A 17,436-nucleotide genomic window follows, 5' to 3' on the forward strand; every position below is an offset into this window, starting at 1 on the left:
GCATTTGACAATCCGGACTTCTCTCGGCATTCTGAATTTAGACGGTGAGGACGGTTTTCTGAAATAGTTCCTGTGCCGAGAACTTTCTCATGCTCATGATGTGGTTCATTCTGATTCGCAGGATTTTCACAGAGTGGCCGTTTTGACTTGTACTGAATGTTCTATGACACACAGGACACATTCCAAACTGATAGCGTTGTATTAGTTTTATTACAAAAGTTAAATCAGATATGATTAAAATGCCATTCATAAAAAAAAGTGTGCGTGCTGATATTTTCGCATGAATAAAAAGAATATTTCTGTGGAAATGTGGGCATTTTGCATGGCGATCGGACGATCTCACAGCACCGTCTCCTCTCTCCTCCCCTCCAGCTTGTCCAGTGTGGCCCGCAGCTCCGTGATTTGGGCCACGTGCCGCTCGGACACGACGGCCACTTGCTTCTCCAGCCTCCACAGCTGCTCACGGTGCTTCCTGCGCGCGTTTCTGTAGGCGGCCGTGATTTTACTGCAAGACAGAGGCCGATTCTGAGTCATGATCTACACGAAAAGGTCCCCAAGATTCTATTGAGCCTATTTTAAAGCTTCATAGCATTCCCTGACGGCTGAGGTAGAGATTTTCTGCACACTGTCCCCCCAGAAACGGATGCAATATGGCTCATGTTTAATTGTGGATGTGTTTTGGTGGCCACCTGTGAGCGAGGGACAGCCTTGCCACCTCCTCCTCGCTGAGCCGGCGTTGGCTGGAGCTGTCCGACAACTGGCAGTCCAGGGCGTCGCGTATGGCCGCCGCCCTCCTCCTCAGGAGCTGCTCTCTGAGTGATCAATCACACGGCAAATGAAGAGAAAACGTTGCACCCGTAGACAACAGAGCCAGGCCTGCAGAAGCTCTGCACGGGGCTCCTGACCTCAGCAGATGACAGAGAGAGGGAGTCGGTCTCACCGCTGGAGGACGGCCTGCAGCTCGCGCAGGATGGCGCGGTTCCGCTGGACGGGCGACCCCTCCACAGAACTGGGCCTTGCTCCGCTCTTGGCTGCTCTCTGAAACACGCCGACAGAAGCGGTTCAACAGGCCAGTCTTCTTTCGGGGAAAGTCCGAGTGGGGGTCAGCGAGAGAGGCATAGGGGTGGTAGGGGGTTTAGTTTGAATCGGACAGGACTTGAGTTCTTCATACAATCACTTTTAATTGTTTCAGTATAACACACTCGCCCGTGAACCAGTAGATCCAGGTTCAAACCCCACTTACTACCATGGTGTCCCTGAGCAAGACACTTAACCCTGAGTGTCTCCAGGGAGGGACTGTCCATGTAGCTACTGATTGTAAAACGCTCATCATCTATTTAATAACCGGGCCGATATTAAATGGATGGATCGCTCATTCGCACAACTTGTATGACAGAATCTTTGCAACTTAGATTTAGCGTTTATTGAAGTATGCCAACATCAATGTTAATATTAAATGGAAAATTTAGTGAAGTCTACTGGTTTTCAAGGCACCAAATTTCTGTTCATATTTGCAGTTTTTAAATCAGAATTCTGCAATGTAGGGTTAAGTGTCTTGCTCAGGGACACGATGGTAGTAAGTGGGGTTTGAACCCGGGTCTTCTGGTTCATAGGCGAGTGTGTTACCCACTAGGCTACTACCACCCACCTTGTGCAGGCATCTAACTGTACTAGTTGTAGCCTTAAAATACCATGTGAGTTAAATGAGGAGGGAGAGAAACGGTGGTGAAGCGGATTGTTGAAGTGTGAAGCCTAGCCCAACCTGCTGCTGCACGTTCCTGTCCTCCAGCTCCTCCCTCAGATTGTCCAGAATAAGCGCGCCAGCAGCGTCCTGCGCCTTCTGCACTACCAGCGTCCAGTCCAGACAGCGCCGCTGCTTCTCCAGCAGCTGGACCGCGCCCCGCAGCTCGGACATCTCCTCCTGCGGAGTGGGGATGGGATCTTACGGGTCAGCTTTATGCGGCGTCCATCAAGAGGTGTGAATCTCAGCCTCCACGCACCCTGACTGTGACCAGCTCATACAGTAGAGCCGCTTTGTCCTCTCTGGAGCTCTGGGAGACGCTGTGGCGCCGTGGCCCAGCGAGGGTGCCTGTGTCTGGGCTCAGCTTCCCCGCTCCCTCTGGGCTCGGCTCGGGGATGCGAACCGCGGCCCTGTTCCGCTTCAGCCTGTCGATTTTGTCTTGGGCGGCCATCACCTGGCCTTCGAAGTCTACAGCCATCAGCCTTACAGGTCAGAAGATAAGAAGTCAACTTTAAATGAGAATGGACAGTAGTAAAATGGAATTAAAAGAGAATTTACAGCCCCATTTGGTAAACGTTGTGGAGAGAACATACCAGCTATAACCTCCACTGTAAGCAAGGCTGTAAGCAAGTGACACATGACCAAATCATCTACAACTAACGTTTTCTACCTGAATAATACATGTAAATTTAAGGAGGAATTTCATTCCTTTCATTGCTTCAGATCAAACTGAGTCGTGAACGGCAGTAAGATGATATAAGACAATGGGACTAATATTTCAGACCTTCTGTCAATCCTCTTGATTATGTCAATCTTCTCAGCTAATCACTTCTTATACCTGACCAGAGCGACACGCACTAAATCTCGAAAAATGGCGAGGCCGTGTGCTCAGACGCCTCAGATCCAGTTAAACGTTCCATGACGCCTTTACCCAGCTGCTGTGGGACGGTCCAGGGGACACACAGCCCCTTCCGACATGACACTAATGGGCTACACTACGTTGCCTGGGTCTGCCTGTGCACAACCTGGCGTGTGATGATGTGACTTGCTCCGCAGCGCCCCTCTCTGTGGACCCTGGTCCTGCACCAGAACCTGGCTGCTCCTGTCCTGTAATGAAACGTTAAAAAAGCATTGGGGTGCATTTCATAGAATTCCCTCATTTCCTAAAATGGTTAAAATAGTTTCACTGATGTCTCCAAGAATAAAAAATAAAGAGATGCATGCAATCTTTCACTACCACAGGGCGGTAGTAGCCTAGTGGGTAACACACCCGCCTATGAACCAGAAGACCCAGGTTCAAATCCCACTTACTACCATTGTGTCCCTGAGCAGGACACTTAACCCTAAGTTGCTCCAGGGGGGGGACAGTCCCTGTAACTACTGATTGTAAGGCGCTCTGGATAAAGCCGTCTGGTAAATGCTGTAAATGTAAATGTTTCTAATCTATATGTAAGTGAAGTGATTGTCATTGTGATGCACTGCAGCACAACAGATGGCGTCACAACAAAATGCAACATTAAAAAAAAAAAAAAAAAACATTACAAAGTGGGCAGCCATGAAAGGCGCCCGGAGCAGTGTGTGGGGACGGTACCTTGATCAAGGGGACCTCTGTGGCACCTTGGCGGCTCGGGATTCGAACCCGCAACCTTACAATTACAGGTCAGTTTCCTTACCCCATAACTCTATAAAGAAGAATACCCAAAACGTCCTCTTGGTGTCCTGTTTCTAATCTATCATTTGTATTCTTCACAAGCTGCAAGTGAAATTTACATAACTACTGCCCTCTACTGGCTGTGAGTTAAAATTTAAAGACAATTCTGTTGACAAATCTGTTTATTCATTTAAAGAAGAACATAATAATGGGATCATTTATGAATTTGTATGTGTGGAGGGCTGTTGTTTATTTGCTAGTGGCTGTGTGAAGCACCTGCTGCTCTCTTGACCTCGTACAGGTTCAGCAGGTCCTGGTAGGTCTCCTCACACTCCTCGCTGTAAGACACACACACACGGACATGCTTTTTTCCAGCTAAAACCGGTGAAGTGGTCAAGTGGATCCCCAGCTGGACCTCTGCTGACCTGCTTTATGGTTTGTCAAGTCAATGCTTGGTTAACCTTCGATATGAATTATATAAGGACTAAATGGTGTTTGCAGCCAACAGGAAGGGTCCATTCAGGTCATGTTGAGTTAATATGAGAATAAAAGTGAATAAAAGTGAGAAATAAGTGGGCTGGTATGTCATTTTAGTGCATGGTTGGATGTTATCTGTGTTAAGTGGCCATTATTATAGTTTGAGGGTCAGTACCAGTATCTGAGGGCCATCTGCAGGGCACTGTGGTCAGCCTCGTGTCGGCTGAGGGTCATGCTGATCTGCTCCGACTCGCCCTTCCTCCGCTCCAGCGCGGCAGTCAGCCGCTCATTTCGGGCCTTCAGCCTCTCCAGGCATCTGGCAGCAGAGTGGAGTGAACTTGACGTTAATGTAGCATGAAATGGAGGTGGAATCATTACACTGTATATTTATAGAATGGTTTTACGCTGGGCTTAGCAGACAAAATGAATTTCGAATCATTTAAATCGGAGAAATAAAATAAGTCTGTCCGCTGCCTCATGTGACACCCTCCCTTGCCTCTGCAGACGCTCGACTTCGGTCTCCAGACTGGGGCTTCCAGGCATCACTGGGCTGGGGCATGAGGGTGAGGTGTCGCCCCCTGTGGACGAGGTGGAGAATGCACTTGTCGGCCTGCGGGGGAGCAGTGGTGACCCAGGAAAGGGAGGTGACGCCCAGAAGGGACTCATGCCTCCACTAGAGCTACTGGAGGGGCTGCAGGGAAGAGAAGGTCCACTCCCAACGAACCATCTCCGCTTGAGGCTGAGCAACTATCATAAAGAGAGAAAGGCACCAATCAAGAAAGGGCTGAGAGGGGAGGGGGGGGAGCACAGTCCACACCGACCTTCTCCTGCAGCTTCTTCTTCTCATCCTCAAGTTCTCTCAGGGCTCCCTCCGACGTTGCCAGCTCCTCCTGGCGGCCCTGCAGGGACGCTCTGAGCTGAACGTTGTGCTCGTACAGCACCAGGACGTCCCGCTGGTACTGCTGGCGCTCCACAGGGGGCAATGCGGAGCAGTACGAGAACCCGAACTCCCTCTCCATCTCCTCTAGGACCTGGATCAGAGCTCGCAGTTAGAGGAGCTAAATGTTGGCATCCTTTGTCTGTTGCGTGGAAGAACAGGAGTTATTCCAAAAATTATTAACCAGAGAGGGGCGGCCTTCCAGGGTTGCAGGAGCGTGCAGTGGGCATCACTGCAGTGTTACAAGGGTCGTGAGTATAAGAAGTCCATTATCGCCCGGGGAGCAGTGTGTGGGGACGTTGCTTTGCTCCGGGGCACCTTGCAACCTTCTGATTACGGGTCCGCTTCTTTACCCTCTAGGCCACCACTGCAGAGGAGTTTGAAGAAGATTATGAAGAACCGGCTGTGGTGTTTGGTGCAGTGGTGGCCTAGCGGTTAAGGAAGCCGCCCCGTAATCAGACGGTTTGAATCCCGATCCGCCAAGGTGCCACTGAGCAAAGCACCGTCCCCACACACTGCTCCCCGGGCGCCTGTCATGGCTGCCCACTGCCCACTCAGGGTGATGGGTTAAATGCAGAGGACAAATTTCACTGTGTGCACCATGTGCTGTGCTGCTGTGTATCATGAGTGACAATCACTTAATGTGGAGCTCACCAGTGTCACTTTCACCCAGCTGTTACGCGCTGCCGTCAGGTGCTCCGTCTCTTTCTCCAGGTCCTGGGTGGTTTGGGCGGGGACGGAAGACCGTGTACCGACGGAGCATTCCAGAGCAGATAAAACCTTCTCCAACTCCGACCAAAGGTCGCCAGTGTCATCTGAGGAAAGAACATATCTGAAGCTCTAAAGAAAACACTGTGGTTGGTGTGTGACGTCAGAAAAAACGTTAAAGTCGTGAAGAAAGTCATTTTAAGACGTTGTGTTTGAAATGTCCACCGCATGACGGCTTCGGTTCAACCGGAAAACACAAGAGGTTGAAGAAAGCTCATGACGGCGTCCAAGAGAAACTCCAGAAATGAGAGGGTACCCAGCGTTATACGAAGGCGCCCTGACATATGAATAGACCACGTGTCTACGGTGGCGCCAACCTCTCTTGGCGAGCGTCACCGAGCGGGCAGGCGAGAGGCCGACTTCTCCGTCCGAGCTGCAAAGCTGCGGAGCACCAGAGTCACAGTCTGGAGAAGACCTGCTCTCATCTTCCTCCCTACGGAAGAGACACGAGAAACAGTGGCGGCCTGAGGCTCGAGAAGGTCCAGCCTGGTGAAGAAGAGAGACCCATGCCGCTACCTTGGCACCTGCAGGGAACCCATCTTGGCGTTCAGCTCGCCGATGATCTTCAGAAGAACGGCCACTTCCGCCTCGCACTGTGCCAGCTCGGAGTCTGTAGGGTACGGCGCCTGGCTGCCGCCTCTCGTCTCGTCGCGGTGCTGGGAAGAGGAGCGAGAAAGAGAGAGAACGCTCAGACAGACATTTTTAAATGCCAATTTTCTCAATGTCGAGCTGCACCTCGTGCGAATTTGTCCTTCTTCTAGAAAAGAGTCTAAAACCTTCACATGACTCCTTGAAGCGGCCGTCATGACCTGTGGTCTCCATAGACTAGGAGTGATATGCGTGTTCTAAAGCTGGGCGGACATGAGACCCAGCAGTCCCAGAACGTGGGACCTGAGCAAAACCAACCAGGAACCCACTCTGTGGTGACACGAGGGCCGTTGTTGTTCTGAAAAGCGGAGAGCCTTTGTTTCTCGAGCAGAGGCGAAGAGGAAACAGGAACATCCTGCAGCTGGACTTCCTGAACACGCCACGCTCAGAGATCTAGAACGCGGAACGCTTCGCTTGGGCCATTCTGAGGTCCTGTAACAAGCATGTTTTTATTGTAATAAATACTAGTAGGACGCGCAAGCAACCTGTCCGCCATCGATGTTGTATTCTGCCGACTCGGTGTTTACTGTATTAGTGTCTGGACGGGAACTCACGTCCACCGTGGCGCCGGTCCGCCTCCCCGGAGCCTGTGGCTGCTGCAGGTTGTCCATGCTGCTCTCCTCTGCCGCTCCCGACCTCCCCTGCCCTGCTGCCAGCGCCTTGCCTGCTTGGGAATGTTTTTCTGTCCCCACCTCTCAGCCCGTGAGTGTGTGTGTGTGTGTGTGTGTGTGTGTGTGAGTGGTCACCAGCTCTTCCCATTGACAAGTCACCCCCTCTTGCTCCCACCGGGCTGGGATCTATCTGTGATGAAGGCATTTGGAAAACAGGATTAAATATCTCCCCACCCAGTAGCCCTTTTCCTGTTTTGCTGGAGATTTTGACGGCGCCTTTATCTGGACGCTGCCGCCCGTGTGACCGTCCTGGGGATCTGCTGGCCTGCACAGTTTCACCCGATCCAGCTCCTGAACTAGATCAGGTCACTAGATCACTGGGAGGATCTTAAAAACCAAGCAAAACAGGGATCGTGCAGGACCAACTCTCATAACTCTTCATTAATCCGCTTTTTATTGGACACACATAGGAATAATGTCCTAAAAAAACACACACAGAGACACACACAGTGGCCTGAGTGAATGACGATTCTTAATTAACAAATTTGCGTATGACTTACCTTAAAAGGTCCAATTGTTATATTCCATTGTATTTTTTGTGTTAATTTATATGTGTGATGTTTTGTTAAGTAAATTATGTAAGAATAAGAGGTACAATATGAAGCACATTTCGTCACATTGATCACCAGTTATTCGATTTCAGTTTCGGTACAGCAGGGGGGGCCATTTCACGAGTGTATTTCTGATCACCAGATGTTCGATTTCCGTACAGCAGGGGGCGCAATTTCACGAGTGTATTTCTGATCACCAGATGTTCGATTTCAGGACAGCAGGGGGCGCCATTCCACGAGTGTATTTCTGATCACCAGATGTTCGATTTCAGTACAGCAGGGGGGGCCATTCCACGAGTGTATTTCTGATCACCAGATGTTCGATTTCAGTACAGCAGGGGGCGCCATTCCACGAGTGTTTCTCTGATCACCAGTTATTCGGTTTCAGTTTCAGTACAGCAGGGGGCGCCATTCCACGACGACGCGGGAGAACGACAACTTCCGGTGCATTTCCGCAGTCGGGCAACATGGCGCCGCACGTCAGGAACAAGGAATAAAATTCATATTTACTCCTGCGAGTTTACCAAGAACGTCTGCGCCCCTTTCGGACCGGGAGGAGACCGTTTCGGTAAAACGTCGACCTCTTGTACATATTTTCCGCGCTTGTCGCGTATTCTCCTGCCGCTTGTCGCTCCCGATTCGCCAATATTCCCGTGACAGGATCGATAAATATCGGCCTCGATCGGACGGAAAGTTCCCGCAGGCGCACACGCGTGAATAAAAAAAAAAACGCTGCATTTAATGCGGCATGACAGCTGCACGTTTCATCTCCTGTTCTGCAGATGCATATGCTAAGTGTTTCAGGTGTGGAGATCTGTGCGTCTACATGCAGAATCAGAGAAAAAGTTTATTAATCCCGAAGGATTAATACATTTATGGCGTGTGAAATTATTACACAAAAGATTACAGAGTCAATGGGACATCTTTCATAACACAACTTACTTAAGACAAAACTATTGCACCAAATAATTCAACGTATAACACTTCAATAAAGTAATGTTTATATGCAAGTAAAATGACCCAGATGGTGTGATGCATAAAATAGCCATTACTAAGCGTTAAAATGTGGTGCGTTGTATGAATATTTTAATTACACCTGATGCACCATTCAGTTGAACATATGTAAACTGAACTTTGGATTTGTGGGTTATGACAATAATTTGCTTTGAATTTAATTGAAATTTAGTAAAAAAAAAATTACATTGTGAGAAGTGGCCGTGTTTCAAATATCTGCAAAACCTTCAGTTTTTTTTTTTTTTTAATGCGTTGAGTACCCATCTTAAATATTAGGACAAGTACAAATGCAAATATTACAAATAATTTTCCAGACAATCGGCCAGTATCGTAGATGTTGATGTAGAGATGGTGGTAGAAGAGCTGGGTGCCGGCCTCTCCCAACTCTGTAAAATAATGCAGTCCCTCCCCTGGAGACACTCAGGGTTAAGTGTCTTGCTCAGGGACATGATGGTAGTAAGTGGGGTTTGAACCTGGGTCTTCTGGTTCACAGGCGAGTGTGTTACCCGCTAGGCTGCATATGCTTCATCTCCATTCTGATTGGTTTATCAGAATTGGTTATCAGGCGTGATTAACGGAATTCTTTAATTATGCATGTATTATGCATTCGTATATGTATTCTTTATTTATTATGTCATGTGTGTCTTAGTTGTGGTCTTTCCTGGAAACACTGGCTTTTGCTGTCATTTAATTGTCAAGGCAAATCATTTGCATGTGCTTATTATTAGGCTGCTATGGAGACGGCAGATCCTGGTCCAGCAGATGGCGAGGAGCGAGTGGTGGAGCTCAGGCCGAGGACGCGCTCCAACCCGGAGGGAGCGGAAGACCGGCGCAGCAGCGGCAGCGGCAACGGCAACAGCATGAACAGCAGCGCCAACCAGCCGGCCGTGGGCAGCCGCGTGGACGGCGAGGGGGAGGCGTCCACCAGTGACGCCCCCCCGACCGCCGCCACGCCCTCCTCGGCGGCCGCCGTCGCCACCGTGACTGCGCCCGCTGCTAAAGAGAGACCCAAGTCCTCCCAGCCGACTCCGGTCCCGCAGGTCCCCACGGCCGCAGAGTTCCATCTGAGAGCGCCGAGGGTCAACTGTCCAGAAAAGGTGGTACGTGACCCGCCCACTTCTAAAGTAAAGTGAAGTGATTGTGATACACAGCAGCACAGCACATGATCCACACAGTGAAATTTGTCCTCTGCATTTAACCCATCACCCTGAGTGAGCAGTGGGCAGCCATGACAGGCGCAGAGCGAGTGGTGTGGGGATGGTACTTTTGCTCAGTGGCACCTCAGTGGCACCTTGGCGGATCGGGATTCGAACCGGCAACCTTCTGATTACAGGGCCACTTCCTTAACCGCTAGGCCACCACTGCCCCATCAAACTCGCATCAAAGCTGCAGAATATATTTGACTTTTATTATATTGCCAAATATATTTCTGTCGAGCTGTTAAGTAAATACAAGTGAATTTCAGAAATCAGATTATGATTGGTTTCTTTTCTCATTTGTTTGCATGTTGTTTTTTGCCCCCGAATTAGATCATCTGCTTGGATCTTTCAGAAGAGATGTCTTTGCAGAAGCTGGAGTCTTTTAATGGGTAGCTATTAGAAAAAGGTTTTCATTGGAAACTCAGCTTTTTGTTTATTTGAATATTAATTACATTTTAAAGAGCCTTACTACTTTCCGAGTACTCTACATAAGCAGCATTAACGTTTTAATCTTCTTTTGTCTAGATCTAAAACCAACGCTCTGAATATCTCGCAGAAAATGATTGAGATGTTTGTGCGAACAAAACACAAAATTGACAAGCGCCATGAGTTTGCTCTGGTAGTTGTCAACGATGATGCCTTGTGGGTAAGTTACACTAAATTTACATAAATTATTCAATTTTTTTCGTCATCCAAAGACGCAGTTTCACACCATGAACACAAGGTGTCGCTGGCGATGGTGAAAGCACAAACCTGAGTCCTGAAGTGAATGAAGTTCTCTCCTTCGCAGTTGTCCGGTTTTACCTCGGACCCCCGTGAGCTCTGCAGCTGTCTGTATGACATGGAGACCAACATCTGCGAAGCCTTCAGTATCCTTTGCACTTACATTACCAAAGCGTGCATTATTAATACTGCACGTGCCGTAGTTTTGCTTATGGCTGAATTTCTTTAACACATTCATCAGACCTAGAAGATCTTCTGAATGTGATGTAAGTCTGAGGTCCGATTTTAACTCTTTGATCTATTTACTGGAAACGCCATGAATCTGTTCTCATGCCTCCTGTCCACAGCCTGCACAAGATTGATCTCCCCCTCATGGAGAACGTCCAGACCATCCCTCCTCCATTCGTGGTGCGGTCCATTCTCATCTACAGCCGACACGCAGGGCACCTGCAGTTCAGCCCCTCCGAGGCCGTCAGTGTAAGAGACTTTAATGAATATAATTGAAAATATTGATGTATTGCTTCTTCTTGACTGGCACAGTCAGGCAATCGGCCTGTTAGTTCAGTTTCATGCAGACTGGTCCAGAGACCACAAGGGGGCGATATAAAACCTAGAAAAACTTTGGCAAGTTCGGCGATTTTAATATGTCACTCATAGTATATGCTCATAGTCATCTGGATGAAAAAATAGCATTATTTTTATAGTCACATTTTAATGCATATTGACAACTTAATACACTAAATGTCAAAAGTCAGTTTGTACACACCTACTCATTTATGGGTCTCACATTTTTTTTTTATAATAGAACAAAACTGAAGACGTGAGGTTATGTAATTAACCAAAAAATAGCATAAAAAGGCAAAAAATTTTGAAAACATTTTGCGTCTCTTCAAATCAGGGAGCTTCTCTCGTCTACCTTAAAGGTCTCCTGACATTAATTTTTTTCCCACTTTTATATCGGTTTTATTGATCCCCTAATACTGCATCCGAAGTCTTATGACGTCATAAGGGGACAAATTCCAGATCTTTCTCCTAATGCAACAAATAATAAATGTTTTTTCAATTTGATTCTTCAAAACAGTCTCCATAGCTGCCACAGTAGGTGTGTCCAGGCTTTTGACTGGTAGTGTACATATATGGTAGGGTGTGTACATATACAGGGAGTGCAGAATTATTAGGCAAATGAGTATTTTGTACACATCATCCTCTTCATGCATGTTGTCTTACTCCAAGCTGTATAGGCTCGAAAGCCTCCTACCAATTAAGCATATTAGGTGATGTGCATCTCTGTAATGAGAAGGGGTGTGGTCTAATGACATCAACACCCTATATCAGGTGTGCATAATTATTAGGCAACTTCCTTTCCTTTGGCAAAATGGGTCAAAAGAAGGACTTGACAGGCTCAGAAAAGTCAAAAGTAGTGAGATATCTTGCAGAGGGATGCAGCACTCTTAAAATTGCAAAGCTTCTGAAGCATGATTATCGAACAATCAAGCGTTTCATTCAAAATAGTCAACAGGGTCGCAAGAAGCGTGTGGAAAAACCAAGGCGCAAAATAACTGCCCATGAACTGAGAAAAGTCAAGCGTGCAGCTGCCAAGATGCCACTTGCCACCAGTTTGGCCATATTTCAGAGCTGCAACATCACTGGAGTGCCCAAAAGCACAAGCTGTGCAATACTCAGAGACATGGCCAAGGTAAGAAAGGCTGAAAGACGACCACCACTGAACAAGACACACAAGCTGAAACGTCAAGACTGGGCCAAGAAATATCTCTAAACTGATTTTTCGAAGGTTTTATGGACTGATGAAATGAGAGTGAGTCTTGATGGGCCAGATGGATGGGCCCGTGGCTGGATTGGTAAAGGGCAGAGAGCTCCAGTCCGACTCAGACGCCAGCAAGGTGGAGGTGAGATGAGCTTGTGGGGCCTTTTCGGGTTGAGGATGGAGTCAAGCTCAACTCCCAGTCCTACTTCCAGTTTCTGGAAGACACCTTCTTCAAGCAGTGGTACAGGAAGAAGTCTGTATCCTTCAAGAAAAACATGATTTTCATGCAGGACAATGCTCCATCACACGTGTCCAAGTACTCCACAGCATGGCTGGCAAGAAAGGGTATAAAAGAAGAAAAACTAATGACATGGCCTCCTTGTTCACCTGATCTGAACCCCATTGAGAACCTGTGGTCCATCATCAAATGTGAGATTTACAAGGAGGGAAAACAGTACACCTCTCTGAACAGTGTCTGGGAGGCTGTGGTTGCTGCTGCACGCAATGTTGATGGTGAACAGATCAAAACACTGACAGAATCCATGGATGGCAGGCTTTTGAGTGTCCTTGCAAAGAAAGGTGGCTATATTGGTCGCTGATTTGTTTTTGTTTTGTTTTTGAATGTCAGAAATGTATATTTGTGAATGTGGAGATGTTATATTGGTTTCACTGGTAAAAATAAATAATTGAAATGGGTATATATTTGTTTTTTGTTAAGTTGCCTAATAATTATGCACTGTAATAGTCACCTGCACACACAGATATCCCCCTAAAATAGCTAAAAATAAAAACAAACTAAAAACTACTTCCAAAAACATTCAGCTTTGATATGAGTTTTTTGGGTTCATTGAGAACATGGTTGTTGTTCAATAATAAAATTATTCCTCAAAAATACAACTTGCCTAATAATTCTGCACTCCCTGTATAGTGGGCTGGTAGTAGCCTAGTGGGTAACACACTCGCCTATGAACCAGAAGACCCAGGTTCAAATCCCACTTACTACCATCGTGTCCCTGAGCAGGACACTTAACCCTGAGTGTCTCCAGGGGGGGACTGTCCCTGTAACTACCGATTGTAAGTCGCTCTGGATAAGGGCGTCTGATAAATGCTGTAAATTTAAATATATATTTTTTTACACTTATTATGTCTCACAATGCCAATTTTTGTTCTCCTTCATGCAGAAAATGTTACAGTCCCCCTATTTCTTCTTTGATGTTGTACACCTGCACAATGGAGCTGAGGAGTCGGGAGAAGAGAGCAGCTGGAAGGTGAGGTTTTTATTCTAATGTAATTTGGAGTGAAACCCTCTGCTCTCAGTGTATGAAAGCATCATACACATGGGGCAGTGGTGGCCTGGCGGTTAAAGAAGAGGCCCTGTAATCAGAAGGTTCGAATCCCGAATCCGCCAAGGTGCCACTGAGCAAAGCACCGTCCCCGCACACTGCTCCCCGGGCGCCTGTCACTAAGTGTGATGGTTAAATGCAGAGGACCCATTTCACTTTGTGCACCATGTGCTGTGCTGCTGTGTATCACAATCACTTCACAATTGAATTGTGAATTTGAATTTTCAGGACATCTACTCCACCTTCTGTAGCCTGGACTCCAAGGGGATGGGGTACCGGTTCGAAGTGTCCCTATCCGGGCCGGCCCTGGAGCTGCACAACTGCATGGCCAAGCTGCTGTCCCACCCCCTGCAGCGGCCGTTCCAAAGCCACGCCTCTTACAGCCTGCTGGAGGGCGACGACGCTCAGGAAATCGAGGCTACAGTGTAGCTGATGTATGAAGTTATTCGTATAGAGCGCTCTTGCCATAGTAAATCACGTCACGTGACACACAACGTGGAATGTCCGTACACTTTTTTTTTTTTTTTTTTTGATGGTGGTGTTTGTTGTTTTTGCGACTTTTCACCTCTAATGGAGAGACCTTAAACCCCTTCCTTCGTTTTGGTTGTCGGTTTCCTCTTCCTGTGTACATTTTCCTGTTCATGTCTGTGTTTTTTAAATCAGCTTTCGGTTCATCGTTTCGCAGATGGATGAATGTAGATCTGTAATGGACTGCTCTTACACTTCAACACCCGAGGCTGGTAGAGGAGACGGCAGAAATCGGCACTTGCAACTAACCAGACTTTTTTTTTTTTTTTAACTAGGGTACAGTGTAGAGGGGAAACTCAATTGTTGTCATTTTTAAAAGAATAAAAGAACACAATTGTTCCAGCCTCATTATGTCTTTACATGTCATTTAGCCAGAACTCCCCGTTAAATGAACGATTGCAGGTTCTTCAGGGAACCCCGTCATGTGAAGATTTGTAAGTGTTGAGATGATCCTACTCCTCTCATCTGGTCGGCAGTAGATCAGCCTGGACCGGGGATCCTCATCCTGGACAACTGGGCTGCACCCGTGCTGCTGGAAACGCTGGTATTGCGACTAGACAGTGACAAATCATGAAAGACGACCGCAAGTGTCATCACCACAACGCTCTATTCCTTTATTTATAATTTGAAGAGAACGTGCATGGACTCAATCCTTCTCCAGATCAAGTTCTGATTTGACGCCGAAGCGATCTCGGACGGCCTGCGTTTTCCTGTTTTTGCCGCGGCTCCTCTTGACACCTACAAGGGCTTCTGGTTAATTACACTTCCTACCGGGGGCATGTTGGCACAGAGCGGCCGGCCGGCAGGAAGCCCCAGACCTCCATTATTCTTCCTCTCCCTCGCTCCCCCGTCAGCCTCGAACGTCACGCCGATCGAACGAGCCCGTCTCCGTCCGGACACCCGGGAATATTTGTTATTCCGGCTCGTAAGGCAGGTGGCAGGTCCCGCCATGTTGGTGATCCCAGCTCGGAGGTCCGCCCCGACGGGTTCGATTGCCCTCTGCTGAGATGACCCCTGGAGCTCCGTCCAGGGGAGGGTCAGGAAAGAGGCCGTGAATAGGAAGTGTGCCGGCCGCTTTATAAACACTGCGCCCCAGCGCAGGCAGAGTTTACGTCTCACCCTCCCCATGTAGGTCCTCCTGAGCTGCTCAGGTCGTGGATCTTGCAGAGAACTTCACGCACCATGTACAGCAGCAGCTACCCACGTGCCACCATTGGGCTGGAGACTAAGGTCATCCGCAAGTCCAAGGGCAAGAGCTGCGGCTACTACATGCGCATCATCTTCTTCTTCTCCTCGCTCATCCAGACCCTGATCATAGTCAGTCTGGTGCTCTTCCTGGTCTACGGGCAGCCGGAGAAGTCGGTCGAGGAGCAGCGGGTGGAAGAGCTGGCGGAGGGCTTCAACAAGCTCTCTCAGGAGAATGTGCAGCTCAGGAAGGACAAAGCAGACCTAAGTGCTGCGCTCAAGAAGGCCAGCAGCGAGAAAGGCACGCTAGAGAAGGAGGTGGCCAAGTTAAAAAATGACCTGAACATCTCCAACGCCCTCGCTCTGGCTGAGAAGCAGAAAGTGGTAGGTTCTTGGTGTCTTGATGTCTTCTCAGTTGGTTCCAATTGTCTGTTTCTGTAGCTTTGATTTATGAATAAGCACCTCATTTGTCGTTTGTGTTTTTGAAGACCCAGTGTCTTCTTGATAAGCAGAAGGTTCTATCAGCTCGTTCATCTCTTGTTCCGTGTGCAGCTGCTCCCAACCCAGGAAACACAGGTGATTACATCACATGGCACCACAGATTTTAGGTGCTCAGGTGTTCCTCTTGTTGTTGCTGTGTGACCTCATGAGCTGCTGTTGCTTTTTCAGTGGAAAAGAGAATGTTTGAATTCAGGCTCCAGCAGGAGATGGAACTACGGAAGATCGTGGAGACCAACTTCACCCACATGGTTGAGTACCTGCAGGTGGAACTGAACAAGGCCGCCAACGCCCGAGACGAGAGCAGCAAGGAAGCAGCTGAGTTGAAGAAGGAGCGGGACACCTTGCGAGAGCAGCAGAAGACCTTCGTTCAGAACTGCAAGGAGGACTTTGCCAAGCCGCTGGAAGGCATCCAAACAGTCACGTCCGCCTTCCTGACCAGGATCGACAAGCTGTTCCCGCACGCCCACACCTTCCACCTCACGTGCGCCAAGCAGCAGGAGCAGCTGGACAAGATCCGTTCCAGCTGCACCAACCTCTCCAGGCAGGTGGAGGACAAGTTCCAGGGCTACCTGAACCATGTGAGCGAGAACGTGGCCCAGCTGCAAGACGTCAGGAGTCAACTGGAGGTGCAGAACAAAGGCCTGATGAACAGCTTCCAGACCTGCACAAATGAGCATGCCGCCCTGGTCCAGGAGAAGGACCGGCAGATGAAGGAGCTCCAGGAGTCGTCCGACAAGAGGGTGTCGGAGCTAATCCATGAAAAAAAGAAGCTGATGCTGGAGCAAGAGAAGACCATGTTGCAGCAATGCAACCCTAAAGTAAGACATGGGTTTGGGGGGTTTTCAAACATGGGTTTTCACTGGAATAAACTCCACTTTGTATCCCTCAGCAACCGACGGCCCCAAAGCCAGTTTCTCCATTCCTGAAGACACATATTCCTGGGATGACAAGGTAACCCCATAACCTCCTCATGCACAGATCCAGAAATTATGATATTTCTTACAAAACCATTTCTTCCAACAGGTAAGAAGTTGCCACAGCTCCACCAGGACTGGTCTCCTCAGACATGCTGGACTATGAGACTCTCGGTCTCTGAGGTAGACCCTGCAACTGCGGGAGTTTTAAGAAGATATTTTGGTTGCGAAACATCTGTACAATACGTGTCGCTTTTCAGTTGTTCATTTCCCTTTTTTTTTTTTTCATGAGTATGAACTGCATGGGAATATGTACATATTTATTTCGTGCATGTATAGAAGTGTTGCAATGCAACCGGAGGAGTTTTAATTATGTCAAAATGAGCTTTTCTTCTTTTTAATCGCTGCATGCATGATTTTTTATTTTTTTTGGTGTTTTCCTGTATCTGTCAGAGCTGATAAATTATACAACAATGCAATTAAAATGTAATCGTGGTCTGAATGAGCATTCTGTGGCGGCACAGAAGGGAAATAAATGCAAAATTTTGCTCAAGAGACCCTGGCTCCATTTTTCACCACGATGCAGCTGCATGGTGCATATGCGGTATTATCGCCATCGCCAAAGTCTTCATCGTGCAGCGGACGTGCACGCAGCTGCAGGAATATCCGAACAATCGCCTCCTGCTCTCAGACAAACCCGTCCTGCACTCGCCGGTGGCCGGGCCGGAGCGTGAACCCGACTTTGGTGTAAATCTCTGGTGTGTTACCGGGGTTTTAAAAATAGCCTGTTGAGAGACAGAAAACTGCAGCAACAGGAAGA

At 48.2% G+C, this 17,436-nt stretch overlaps 3 protein-coding genes across 7 annotated transcripts; 2 read left to right on the top strand and 1 right to left on the bottom strand.

Moving 5' to 3' along the window:
• Positions 1-191: 191 nt before the first annotated feature.
• Positions 192-7,098, bottom strand: ushbp1 (Usher syndrome 1C binding protein 1). Of its 4 annotated transcripts, none has more exons than XM_028962650.1 (14): positions 6,777-7,098; positions 6,091-6,230; positions 5,892-6,007; positions 5,461-5,621; positions 4,691-4,900; positions 4,366-4,616; positions 4,045-4,185; positions 3,669-3,730; positions 2,767-2,848; positions 2,001-2,223; positions 1,763-1,921; positions 941-1,038; positions 690-812; positions 192-505 (listed from the first exon to the last, which is right to left on the bottom strand). In XM_028962650.1, exons 1-14 carry the CDS (start codon positions 6,831-6,833, stop codon positions 340-342), a joined length of 1,989 nt encoding a protein of 662 aa, XP_028818483.1. In that variant the 5' UTR covers positions 6,834-7,098; the 3' UTR covers positions 192-339. The 4 variants fall into 4 exon arrangements, with proteins under 4 accessions (XP_028818483.1, XP_028818484.1, XP_028818482.1 ...); XM_028962651.1 differs by lacking the exon at positions 6,777-7,098 and adding an exon at positions 6,351-6,541; XM_028962649.1 differs by lacking the exon at positions 6,777-7,098 and adding an exon at positions 6,310-6,541.
• Positions 7,099-7,855: 757 nt separating this feature from the next.
• On the top strand, positions 7,856-14,284 carry babam1 (BRISC and BRCA1 A complex member 1). The gene is made up of 9 exons (XM_028962656.1): positions 7,856-8,012; positions 9,187-9,558; positions 9,988-10,046; positions 10,183-10,303; positions 10,448-10,526; positions 10,622-10,646; positions 10,728-10,857; positions 13,327-13,413; positions 13,717-14,284. Exons 2-9 carry the CDS (start codon positions 9,193-9,195, stop codon positions 13,915-13,917), a joined length of 1,068 nt encoding a protein of 355 aa, XP_028818489.1. The 5' UTR covers positions 7,856-8,012; positions 9,187-9,192; the 3' UTR covers positions 13,918-14,284.
• Positions 14,285-14,420: 136 nt separating this feature from the next.
• Positions 14,421-17,119, top strand: plvapb (plasmalemma vesicle associated protein b). 2 transcript variants are annotated; one of them, XM_028962655.1, is made up of 5 exons: positions 14,421-15,585; positions 15,690-15,777; positions 15,871-16,520; positions 16,592-16,653; positions 16,726-17,114. In XM_028962655.1, exons 1-5 carry the CDS (start codon positions 15,199-15,201, stop codon positions 16,727-16,729), a joined length of 1,191 nt encoding a protein of 396 aa, XP_028818488.1. In that variant the 5' UTR covers positions 14,421-15,198; the 3' UTR covers positions 16,730-17,114. The 2 variants fall into 2 exon arrangements, with proteins under 2 accessions (XP_028818488.1, XP_028818487.1); XM_028962654.1 differs by having other exon boundaries at positions 15,871-16,653; positions 16,726-17,119.
• Positions 17,120-17,436: the final 317 nt, after the last annotated feature.

Source organism: Denticeps clupeoides, chromosome 19 (genome assembly GCF_900700375.1).
Source record: "Denticeps clupeoides chromosome 19, fDenClu1.1, whole genome shotgun sequence".
Lineage (NCBI taxonomy): Eukaryota > Metazoa > Chordata > Actinopteri > Clupeiformes > Denticipitidae > Denticeps > Denticeps clupeoides.